Below are 12,514 nucleotides of genomic sequence, written 5' to 3' on the forward strand. Positions count from 1 at the left end.
TTTGTCCTGTAGGTAGCAGTCTAGCTCCTAAATAAACTCCTCAACACAAAAGTTTCATGCTGACTATAAACAATAAAATTGCTTATGTGCCTTAAGCAGAAGTCGGCAGTGGGATAGTCAGGATGTTGAGCAGTTTGCAGGGCTTGGTGATAAGATCCAAATGCTGACCATTTTTGGCAGTAATGGTGCAGGTAGTGCTGGGATCATTACTTTCCAAATTGCATGGCATTTAACTCTCACTGGAATTCTCCTGTATGCTCACCTGCACAAGCAATTGCCTAAATACCTTTACAAACCTAATGAGGAGTTAGGATTCCAGTGAACAATCTTATCATACAAATGTACACACTTAAGTGACTACAGAGAGAATATATTAAATCACAGTACTTATAATGCATACACACACACACACATGCATCGTTCAGTGTACACTTCAGTAGCTGGGGCGAGGATGCAGTTTCACCATATGGTGAGCTGGTTTTTCATCTCTCTCCCAAGGGCTGTGCTTCCTCCCTTCCATTGAACTGCTCAGTGCTTTTGCTACACTGGATTTGTGTGGTCACCAGTTAAGTGCACCAGCATGACAGAAAAATAGCCAAACAAACAAAAGTGGATCATTTTCTCCCCACTTAGGTTCATTGAGGGAGCTGAGAAGCATCATAGTAAATGAAGGTTTAGTGCTTCACCAGTTGCTTTTGAGCAAGAAAGGGAGCAGGAAAACAGAGGCAGAATAAGTTGTTTTTTTCAATGGAGAGGTCATGGTGGAGTGGACAGGCTGCTTGCACCATCAGTTTGATTAGATACTTACTTGTCACTAGAGTTTTATTTTTCATCTTAACTCAGGCTCCAGTTATCCTTTGAAAAGATCTTAACTTGGACAAAAGCAGGTATTCACACATTGCTTTATGGTAGAAACCCACACCTCCTGGGAATTAATGTTATGGGTCCTGTTTATTGTTATTACAAAATAATGAATAAAACCACTCAAAGTACAATAACCATTTCTTAATCTGCGTCCTGGGAATTCATGTTCACAACTTCTGTTGTCACTGGTTGAGGGACTCAAAAATCTGCCCAGCAAAAATCTGCCCAAACCATTCAGGAAAGACTACTTACGGATTCCTTGTTCTTATCTTTGCAGGTGACACAGCTGGATCCAAATAAATCATTACTGGAGGTAAAACTGTATCCTCAAGAAACCCTTTTCCTAGAAGCAAAAGAATAGATCAAACAAGATTGTAGGACTAATCATCCTTTGATGAACCAGAGGCACAGCATCGAAAGGAAGACTTCCATCAACACCACCTTCTACTATCAGCCCACTCAATTCAGTGTCACAACTTGGCCTCTTGCAAGAATCCTGAAAATTTGACAACCCATAGCTACTTAGTTTCACACACACAAGTATGATTTCAACCTCATTTAAATGAGCAGAGGATAAAATTCTGCAATGAACACTGAACATTATGACTCTATTGCTCACTTATCATCCAGCTTTTGTTATCATTAATGCACTGTTAAAATGTGAGTGATTGTTAAGTAGAATTTTTACTCTTCAAATGCCCCTTTTTCACCAAGAAGTCTTGGACATTTCTGCCTGTACTTTTGACACTAGAATGCTGTATATTTGATATCTCGCTGAGCCAGTGCTCTCGTATATATATGCATTTGATTTCTGTGTTTGAATTTCTACTTTGTCAACTAATTTAAAAAGGCAGAAAAAAACAATTAACAGGACATTCTCAGCCATGGAAATTTAACAGTATTATAGTAAAAAGCATATAATTTTTGTTAGTACTTTCTGACTTCTTTGATAAGATGTAAGGTTTTGTTTGAAGAATATAGTTTGACATATATGCGAGATATTTATTTACTGGTTCTGCTTTGGGTCTCAGTTCTGATTCAGTCTAGGAAGTATTTTCCATTACATTGCAGTGTGTGAAACTGCTTATTGCATGATGTGAATATTTAAATGACATTAGGAATGGCCAGTATCAGAAACCTGGTATCTTGCCAACACTTCAGGAGTCAGCTGATATTGAGTATCAGCTGTTAAAAACCCTTCAAATACCAGATACAAAAGTTCTTTATTTCTCATTGTGAAAGAAAGGGCAGTTCCCATTTTAGCAGTTTTCCTTCATTCTGCCACTCGTTGTATCCTGTTACTCTGCTGTTTTAAAGCACCTTGTTTGTGTCATCGAACAATGAATTTCTTAAGAGGTGGTGTAATATGAAATCTGCCTTATTATTGCACACTTTGGACATTTTAACAATAGGTTACTGATCCCCTCTCAAATTCAAGAACTCCTGGTTCTTTTGTCTGAAATGTATGCACCAGCTACCTGCTATCTGATGTGGAAAAAAAACTGGGTACTTTAAATTTCTCAAGCAAAGAATGAGCATACTGAGTCTAAAACCATAATCTGCACTCGGTGCCAAACCTGCACCAGAACTGGTTTGGTTCATTTTTTTTTTCTCCTTTTTTTTTTTTTTTTTTTTTTTTTTTAATATCCTGAGCTTACAGGGTAGTGAGTGCACAACAGCACTAGAGAATTGTCATCTGCTAATTGAACTTGTTTGGTTGGGTTTTTTTTAACACCTGGCACGTTGTTTTCTGTGTGTGTGTAACTCATAGTGTTTATCGTAGCAAAGTATGTTCTGATTTGGAAGTTTTATTCTGAGCAAAAAGCAATTGCACACAGTCTTTTCACCCTTCTTTTTTTTTTCCCTTTGGAAGGATGATGATATTAATGTACACCTATTATTAGGGTATTAGTGAAGCTGATTTATTGTTACCTTTACCAAAAATGCAAAATTATGAGGGGGGAAAGCCTTATTCTACTTTTGTAATTCTGTAATTAACAAGTGCTACATCAGACACTTTTAGAAGTGAAGTATCCATGACAAACAAACAAACAAAAAGTTTGGAAGTGTAAGCAAATTCTAATCATTTGCTGTTCACAAATAAAAGAGTTCATAGCCAACAGAGAGCTAAATATATGTGTAATGGAAAGCTGAATGCAGACACTTCATCCTGAACTTCTGTTTTCTTACCAAAATAAAAAGAAGTCCACAATGTTTATTAAATAGGAAATTAACATAGGTTGCAAATTGGGGTGACACTGTTTCTACAAACAATCACAGTAACACATACAGCAGTGATGTGTATCTTTTTTTTTCAGATTAGCTCTTCCTTCTAAGCTGACTGTTGAGGAAAGGAATTGCTGAAATACTGCTACACAAAGCAAAGCGACCTTTCAGCTAACTTGTTTATATTAATCTGTTCTGTTTAACTTTTGTTTGATCTCATCAGGCTGTTTTCTCTCACTTGACTTTATTTCTGTATTTTGACTATATATTCTTTACTTTGATACTAGTTTCATAAAGTTATTAAATGTGGCTTGAATATTTGTTGAGCTTGTGGAAGTCAGTGCTCCCAGGGTTTGTTTGGGCTTTTTTTTCCCCCCCTAAACCCCTTTATTTTTTTTTCCCCTGCTTTTGTTCATAGTACAAAACACAATGTCATTAACAAAATGTTCTAGTGATAATTAACTGGAAGTGTTCAGATTGGTGGCATTGCTGCCCTCTAATATAGAGGTACCGAGATCAGTATATGGGGATTGTTCTGCCACAACATAAACATGTGTATTACTCTTTAAATAAAACAATTACCTTTTTGGTCCTTAAATACTTTGGGCCTGATTTCAATAAGCAACCATCTAGAGTCATCTTTACAAATTACACCTTCAGCGCAAACCAGTCCCCATTAATATTCTGTGCCAGCATTCCTGCTCTCCTAAACCATGGTATTCACTTGGTGTGCTCTGCTGGCATGCTTAATCCTCTAGTCAGTCAACAGAATAATTTTGTAATTCAGTATTATCCTAAAACTGTAACACTTACTCCAGAGCAGAGCCCTGATTCTATCTTTTTTAAGGTTCTTCACATTAATGGATTGTCATTAAGGTGATTAATGCATTAGTTTTAAGTCTTAAGGAATTACTTCTAATGAATGGAATCCTGTATGATGCCAGCTTTCATTCCTGGCCTTCAGAATGTTGTGGTGAAGGTGGGGCACACTCTGGCTTTTGAAGAAGCTTCCTGCCTACTGACGTTGGTGTTTGAGATCATCATTAGAGAACACGCAGAACGTTTAAGTCTTTGCACTGTATTCTCTGCATATGCACCCTTGAATCTAGTGAGAGTGACAAGGGCGTTTCTAATGGAGCTATGTGTGTGTGGGGGGGTGTTTATTCTTTTTAATGTAGCAGAAAAAAGACTTTGGCTTTCATAAACTGTACCTACTCAGTGACATTAGACACTTCAAATAAATTTTCAATTACAGTAATATTTCTGCTAAAAAGTTATATGATTTCACTCTTCTGTGTGTGGGGAAAACCCAAATCAACATGATCCAGTTTCACAGAAGAGCTGAAGAACTTCTTTGTCCGAGCTTCATGTCCAGACCCCCTAAACAATGCACGGGAGGATTTAGGTGCCTTAAAATGAGGTCCACAACAAGCAAAAATCCATAACTAGGTCTCCAATGCAAAGCAAAAGCAAAACCACACCACGCGTAAAGAGTCACTGCTGAGCAGAACCAGAAACCACTCAGAGCAGCCAGCAGGAAGTGCTAAAGATGGAGACATCTTGTGTATGCTGTTCATCACTGGAGCTATGGCTTCCAACTCTCTGCTGGCTCTGGGCACCTTCCTCCACTTGGGGTTCACAGCACGGAGACCACACATTGAGGTAAGCATCCAGTCCTTTCTTCCAGCATTTGACAAAGCAGAAGGTAGGTTTCTATTTCAAAACAGTTATGGTGACCTGAATCTCCCCTGCAGTTTCACTGAATTGTACTTGACACTGAAGCTTTCCTGTGCTGTGAGTTGTACAGGCCTGAGGAGAAACAAGGCTCTGTGGCAGACATTTTAGCAGACTCTCAGCACCACCATAGTGCGGGCTACTTTCGATGTGTCTACTGTCTCTGCTGTTAAAGCTGTTTGACTGCTGAAGCACTGAATTATTTAAGCCTGTTGAGAGGGAAGGTGTAAGCAAGAGCATCAGTCTTCAGGCTAGCAGATGGGGGCTTGCCATCACAGTCATTGGTCTTTTCAGGTATGTGACCTGAGAGGAATGATTGCTGCCCCTTGGTTAAATTTTCTTGTTCTACTTTGTATAAAAAGGAAAGCAATAGCAGTGGCCTTAATTTTGTTTTTTCCAGAAATTGCTCTGTTGTACACAGCGTGACCTGTTGTTCGCTGCCTGAGACCATTTCCTCACAGGTGATGGAGATGGAGGAATCACAGATTTAGCACGAAGCATGCCAGGATCCAGGTGGTTTTATACTCAACCTGCTGCCAGAGGAGCCACCTCTGCCCCCATCTTGCACAAGGACCAGGCAAACTGGTTTAAAGCTAACCTTTTTTTTTCTCCCCTGGAATAACTTTCAGATGGATCCACCTCACTGAGCAGCTGGATATACACTAGCACTGGCAAAAAGCAGGTGGAGCATACAGGGAGTGATCAGTGGAAAACGAGGAAGACAGGGCAGCTCCCTCATGACATCAGTGCTGACTTTTGTGGGATTATATTGACCACAGTCCTCTAAATATACTTTATTGCCTTGTTAGAACCTTTACCTTTGACATTTTTTAATTTCCAGCAAACAAATGGTATCAAAGTTTTGCTGTCTGAAGTTCTGTGAAAATTGGGAGCCCAGAAGTCGAGAAAGCCAGACAGGAAGGAGGTACCTTGAGTGTGAGCGGCAAAAGCAAGGCTTACTCTAGATCTAACTCTTAGTAGTCACTACAGACCTGAGGGTTCAGTTTGAGTAACTTATCTGCAGGAAAAAGGTTTTGACAGTATTTCATGTCTCATTAGATGCCAGAGATTTTTCTCCTTAGAGCTTTTCTCTGTGGATTCCTTTGTGTAATAGACTAACACCACACTGCAGCCTTAATATAATTCAATCAAAACGTCACTCAGCTGCTGGTTATAGAAGTAGGCTTCATTAGGTCCTGTGCTGACAGAACTACTGGTTAACATGATTCTTATTTTGTACTTGCTACCAATGAGTTTCATCTACTTTTTTTTCCTACTCTCTGTTATGACAGCCTTGCTCAGTTCGCTGCTACTCCCTTTTTATCCAGTCATCTTGAATGAGCTGGTATCATTCATTAATATCATCACCTCACTGCTGATACTTTTTTCCAGATACTATGTGTGAGCACCTTGAACAACACAGGTTCTCACACAGATCCTTGGGGACACTGCCTTCTCACTGTGAAAACACTTGTTTACTGCTTGCAGCTTCCAATCTCCAAGTAACAATCCCCTTTTTCCCCCAAGACAAGATGTTTTCACTGTAGCAAACCCCACTACAAATGACTAGCTTCGTTTTCCTGCCCTGCTTTCACTAAGTGCTCTTTTTACAGCCTAAAAATATGTCAGTCCAATTATCTTTCTGATAGGCTTCCTGACATTTTAATGATCTTTTACACCTTTGGTAAGTGTTCTTGAAGTCTGTCAGTTGTTTAATTGTTGAGGTTTTGTCTTCCAAAAGTTAACTTTCCACGGTCATGTTCTTTTCTCTTCTCTTTATTCAAGTTTATCTTTCAGTTGCATCCTTTAATGTACTGGCTCACACAGCTCAGCAGATTCTGGTGGCCCTTCTGGAGTTTTTTTTTAAGTAGGATATATGAGTACTCAGAGGATCTACGACAGAGCCTTCAAATAGTTTTGATTGCTATCTTTAACCCGTGGCTTAATTTATCTTTATTATCATCTTCTGCAGTTCTCTTATTGAAGATAAATGCTATTGCAGTGATTTGTTTGTTTGGGATTTGGGATTTTTTGGTTGGTTGGCTGGTTGGGTTTCTATTTGGTTTGAGTTGGGGTTTTGGGGTTGGTTTTTATTGGTTGGTTGGTTTGTTTCTTGGGCTGTTTTGGTTGGAGTTGGGATTTTTTTTTTTTTTGTGGGTTTTTTTGGGTTATTTTTTTGTTAAATAGTGAATATGAGGATGTTTTAATTCACTTCCCAATGTGTTTCCTATCATTTTATTTGCCTCTATGCTTTATGCAACCTGTCACAGGCTCCATTAGCATAACTTACTGTAACTGATAAGTGTTTTATACCCTGTAACTACATGATCTTGCCTTTTCTAAACTTCTTGGCATACCTAATTTGTTGTCATTTCAGACCTCCTATATTGTTCCAGCCATTATGGGAGTTTTAAAATTCTTCTGATGTGTATGTAGAAATATTTTTCATTTGGTCTTGGTCTGTCTGTTTTATGTGGCCCTAATGATCAGGACTTCCTTTGTGTAAGGAAAACCAAGCACTTCCAGAACGTTTTGGAAAGAATTTGGGAAAATGGGATTTTTTTTTTTTTTTTAATGGTGATTATGGATTTACATTCACAGGGGAACCTAATGAACTATTTTTATGGATCTAATATGAAAATATCTAAGAGGGTTTTTTAATAGAGCTGAAGTATAACCTGCGAAATGCAGAGAATACTCTGCTGCTGAAAAATACTTCTACTTTTTAGATGAAGGTTAAGACAAAGAGCCAACTGTGTCCTGGACTGCATCAAGAGAAGCATAGCCAGAAGATTGAGAGGTGAATCTCCTCTTCTACTCCGCTCCGGTGAGACCGCACCTTACTGCATCCACATTCTGGAGCCCCTATCACAAGAAGGATATAGATGTGCTGGAAGGTATCCAGAGGAGGGCCACGAGGATGATCAGAGGGCTGGAGCACCTCTGCTATGAGGAGAGACTGAGGGAATTGGGGCAGTTCAGTCTGGAGAGGGGAAGATTCCAAGGAGACCTTATTGTGACCTTCCAGTATCTGAAGGGGGCCTACAAGAAAGCTGGGGAGGGACTTCTTAGGCTGTCAGGGAGTGATAGGAGTAGAGGGGATGGAACAAAGCTAGAAATGGGTAAATTCAGATTGGATGTTAGGAAGAAGTTCCTCACTATGAGGGGGGTGAGCATCCTGGTAGAATATAATCCTGCCAGGCCAGTTTAACCCTTGCTCTCCTCCTGTTGTTGTGGATCTGGGAGTTAAGTAGAATGGGCAAACAATGGAGGATTTGCTGCCCCTCAATGTGCCTGCATGGTCACACGAGGCACGAAGCTTTGAATTCGCTGGCCAGAACAATGATGCCAGTGCCTATTGGCCAGTTTCATTTTCATAATGGTGTATTTAATGGGGGGTGATTTAGAAACTGCCTTTCTGCACTGACCACAGCAGCCATGTGTTTGCAGCTAGCGCTAGCTCAGCAGCAGAAACTCAGTTCTTCTCTCCTCCCTTCTGCCTGGAATGTTTTGTATTCTATCCTGGGGTCATAATTGTGAGTTTTGGAAGCATCTTTGTACAGAAAACTTAGTCAGGGACCAAAGCATCATGAGTACATATGCTGGAGTTAATGCTAAGGCTCTCTAAACATAGTTCATTTTTTTTCTTGATTTTGCATTCCTATTTTTAACAAGTTCTGATTGTTTAAACTGTTTAATTCTATGTTTATAACTACCCTTTGTGTAACTACTTCCTGACAACTGAAAATCCAAAGAATCTCAAGGAGTTGTCCCGGATTTTAAAATATCGATAACAATTAATATTCATATAAAAATAATATTCATAACATAATATTAGTTTCCACAACAGTGAGACACTGGAACACATTGCCCAGGGAGGTGGTAGAAGACCCATCTATGGAAGTTTTTAAAGCCAGGCTGGATGGGGCTCTGAACAACCTGATTTAGTGTAAGATGTTCCTGCCCATGGTGGGGAGATTGGAGCTAGATGACCATTGAGGTCCCTTCCAGCCTTAGCAATTCCATGATTCTGTGAGTGACTGTTGCAGTATCCTTCAATGTAAAAAAAAAGAAAGAAAAAAACTGAAACTTTCGAGATTGCAATTCCTTGTAAAGTGTGTTCAATGCATTTTAACTGTTAGTTTCTCAGTCTTCTCTCAACTGGGAAGTCTTAGTAGGTAAAAAACATTTTTTTAAAGTCTTAGCAGATACCAATCAATTTTTTTTTTTTAAGTTCATGAGCAATTTCAAGGCAAATGTGCACTTTAGGTCTTTGATGATTATGTATTTTGGCAGCTACAGCATTATTTCATCATTCTCTGTATTTTAGATATTTTCAAGTGCATTTTTCCCTTCAGATAATATTTGCTGTTACATTTGCTTTCTAATCAGCACACAACCAGTGTGCATAAGCAGCGTTTCTTAACAATTAAACCCATCAGATTCAACAGAATACATGTTCTGAGTAGTTAACTCTTTGAGAATTCTCTATTTTGCTTTACAAACACCCTCCTACTAGCATTTACCCAGCTGCCATCACAGTCTGCTTCTGGAATCAAACCAGTTTCGCATGAAATGACCAGAGCTTTCCAAAATGAATCAAAGCAATGATCTGGTAACTCTACTTTTTATTTGAAAACAACAACAACAAAAAGCTGCTAATGGCAGAAATAATTAGGCAAAGAGTAGGTTAAAAACACTGGATTGCATAATCTGGCACCTCCTTGAAAATCTGCTGAAGTCAAATGAAAAAAAATTACTGACAGGAAAAGAAATGGCACAGCGCAGCTGACTGCACTGCACTCAAGTCACGCTCTCTGTGCTGGAAGAGGCAACAGTACTAGAGTCACCATGTTGCCTTTCTACCAGCCTGTAGTAAAATAATTTCCCATAAGCAGACAGAATCCTTAGGAGACCAATTAAACTAACTTTATGGCAGTTATGCACTACTGGGTTGGTGAAAAGGAGCTGGTCACAGCAGGGTAAGAATCAAGCTCATAAATGAAGAGCAGCCAAAGCAGCAGAGTATGAAAGAAGCATAATGGAAATTATACTGTCAAACAAGCTGTTAAAAGTGCTGTTACAGAAATACTAATTTAGGTTTGATCTTTGATTTGAAATTCCAGCTTCTAAGGGATTCCAATAAATGGGGTTTTTTCCCATTATGTTAAAAAACATTATAAAAAACATTTTTAAATGTATAGTTGTTTATGAAAATGTAGATGTGTTCCAGTGTGATCTGCTCTAGGTAATCCTGCTCTGGCTGGGGGAGTCTGGACCATCGAGGTCCCTTCCAGCCCCTGACATTCTATGGTTCTAAAGCCCTTGTAGCAAGAAATTTATCTTTGAAGAGAAAGTGGAATTGTTTGTCCTCAAAATGTAATGTTGATTACATCTTTCAGATAATCTTTTAGATAATCACAGATATATTTAATTGCAGCCCATCCACTTACCTCAAACAGGAAAATTAATTTCAATTTATTTATATGCCACTAGGAAAAAGGACTACTACTACTAAAGTACTAAAGGTTCATATTATTTTTAAGTCCAGAATAAGGTGGAACACTTTTTTACACTCTGTACAACATAATAGTACACATTTTTGCTTAAGTACTGCAGAAAAATGTTGCCTCCTCCCAGCTACAGAGGAAATAAGTAATTTTACAAGGGAGAAAAAATGTTACTAATAACTGAATTAAAAAAAAAAAAAGGCTCTAATCTTTAAATTTTCATCAATACTTGGAATTACATAAGATAGACTAAACCACATATCAACTGTAAAATTAGTCTCATCCTGAATGATACGGTCTAATCATGCTATCTCTGGGGGGAGGGGAAAAAAGTCTACTGCAGCAATAACAACCACATGAGATAAGTCCTTGTCTTGATGGAGGATGTCTTGGCAATCAGTTTGTCCTGCCTGAAGTAACAAAAACATCTAGCGCTGAAAGGGAAAGGCACAACAGTTTCTCACCTGAACGAAAATAACGAGAACAAAAAATTTTGCAAAACTTGTTCCACAACACTTTTTTTATGCCCTGTGGTAATAATACTGTGCTATGTTCCTTATGTTTAACCTTTTTGAGTAGTAGTATTGTGTTTCTTGGAAGAGCAGGACATGTACCTGAAAACTAACCACACTCTATCTTCGCATCCTGTGGTTTTAACTCTTTCTAGCCACCACCTTTTCTGTTGTTCCTAACCTGCAGAGGCCAGCCGCATAGGCGGCCACTCTCGCAAGCACTCGCTATGCGACGCGGCCACCAAGCCTTTCCTTTGCCATTGCACTTTCACGATTACTTCTCCCAAAACCCTCACAACCAACAGTGTGCTTCACAACAGAATCAGGACCTCTTGTTCTCTGTATTTTGGTGCACATCATTTCCTGGCTGCTGTCCCAGAAGTTGCCTACACGTGCTGGCTGCAGGCTGCAGCAGAGGGACCCAAAGCCAGCTCAGTCTCGCAGCCCCGATGGGGCCCTCTTAACTTCCAGGGCCCGTTAGGGCACTCAGAGGTACTCCGAGGAGAGTATGACCAGAGCTGCTGCTATCTCTAGTTAGCCATCACAGCTGGAGGAGGAGGCTGACGAGCGGAGGAGCTACGGTGAAGGCCTTCCCGCCGACAGTAGGTGTGAGTACCGGCGGCCGCGGGGTAGGGAGGTGGGAAAGCGGCAATGGGCGAGCAGGGCAAGGGCTGTGCAGGCGAGGGGTCGGGATAAGAACCGGCCTCTCTGGAGCAGCCATGCGCTTTGACCGGCATGCCTGTCTCCTCTTGCCTGTCCGCAAGCGATACTGGCCGGTCGCTCAGGCCAAGTTTGCCGCCTCAGGGACAGACGGATGCAATGTTGAGAAAATGGGAGGCTACGACAGCTGCCCCCTCCTAGTGCCCCACGACCGGGCCCTTTCACTGCCCGCGGCTCCCCAGGGATGTGCCCCTTTGGGAGCGGGACATCCGTGACCCTCCCGACACAGGATTCGGTCCGGCTAGGAGCCGGAGGCGCTATAACCACGCCTTCGCACCTTGAGGCCGGAGGGCTCCTTGGTGAAAATGTCTTTGCAAAACAACAGCACGAGAAGAGAAACCACCATACACACACGAGTGGGAGTGACCCGTCCACGGCCTGTATCCCCTCCTGGAGAGGGAAGAAGCCGTCGACGGAAAACTCCCCACCGAGCGTCGGAGCGGCGACAGCTGGCGGGCGGGAGAGCTAACGTAGATTGCAGGGGCGGGGCAGCGGGTGGGTAGGAACGAAGCCGAGCACTCTAGAGCAATGTGGCCACGGCCTGGAGCACCTGAATGAAGTCGTCCCGGGGAGCACACAGCCCCCGGGACTCCCTCTACTTCTCGCGCGGAGCAGATTCTCCGCGGCCGCCCGGGCTGCGCTGTCAGCGCCGAGCTAGCTCCTCACAGCCGCGGCGGAAAGTGCTCATTCGCCCCCGCCAGAGGGAAAGAAAGGAAAAATAAATTTAAAGGGAAAAAAAAAAAAAATCGGAGATGGGAGGAGAGGCTTCAGCTGGCCCCTCGTTCCCGTGCCTTTGGCGAGCGTGGGGCCGGCATGTGCCCCTACGGGCGTGGACGGAGAGGAGGGCGCTAAGCCCGGCGAGAAGTCGCCAGCGAAAAAAATTGGCATTACTGGAAAAATAAACCGAAACACCACTACATGGAGCCGAAAGCCCTGGCATTGCCCCAG

At 41.4% G+C, this 12,514-nt stretch overlaps 1 protein-coding gene across 2 annotated transcripts in view; it reads left to right on the top strand.

Annotated features, from left to right (window-relative positions):
* Positions 1 to 4,350, top strand: part of FAF1 (Fas associated factor 1) — a 190,537-nt gene extending 186,187 nt beyond the window's left edge. For both annotated transcript variants that reach the window (XM_064147538.1, XM_064147537.1), the window contains one exon: positions 1,142 to 4,350. In XM_064147538.1, coding sequence (XP_064003608.1) covers positions 1,142 to 1,225 — 84 coding nt within the window. In that variant the 3' untranslated portion in view covers positions 1,226 to 4,350. The remainder of the gene's footprint in view (positions 1 to 1,141) is intronic.
* Positions 4,351 to 12,514: the final 8,164 nt, after the last annotated feature.

The sequence above is a fragment of the Pogoniulus pusillus genome, chromosome 8, assembly GCF_015220805.1.
Source record: "Pogoniulus pusillus isolate bPogPus1 chromosome 8, bPogPus1.pri, whole genome shotgun sequence".
NCBI lineage: Eukaryota > Metazoa > Chordata > Aves > Piciformes > Lybiidae > Pogoniulus > Pogoniulus pusillus.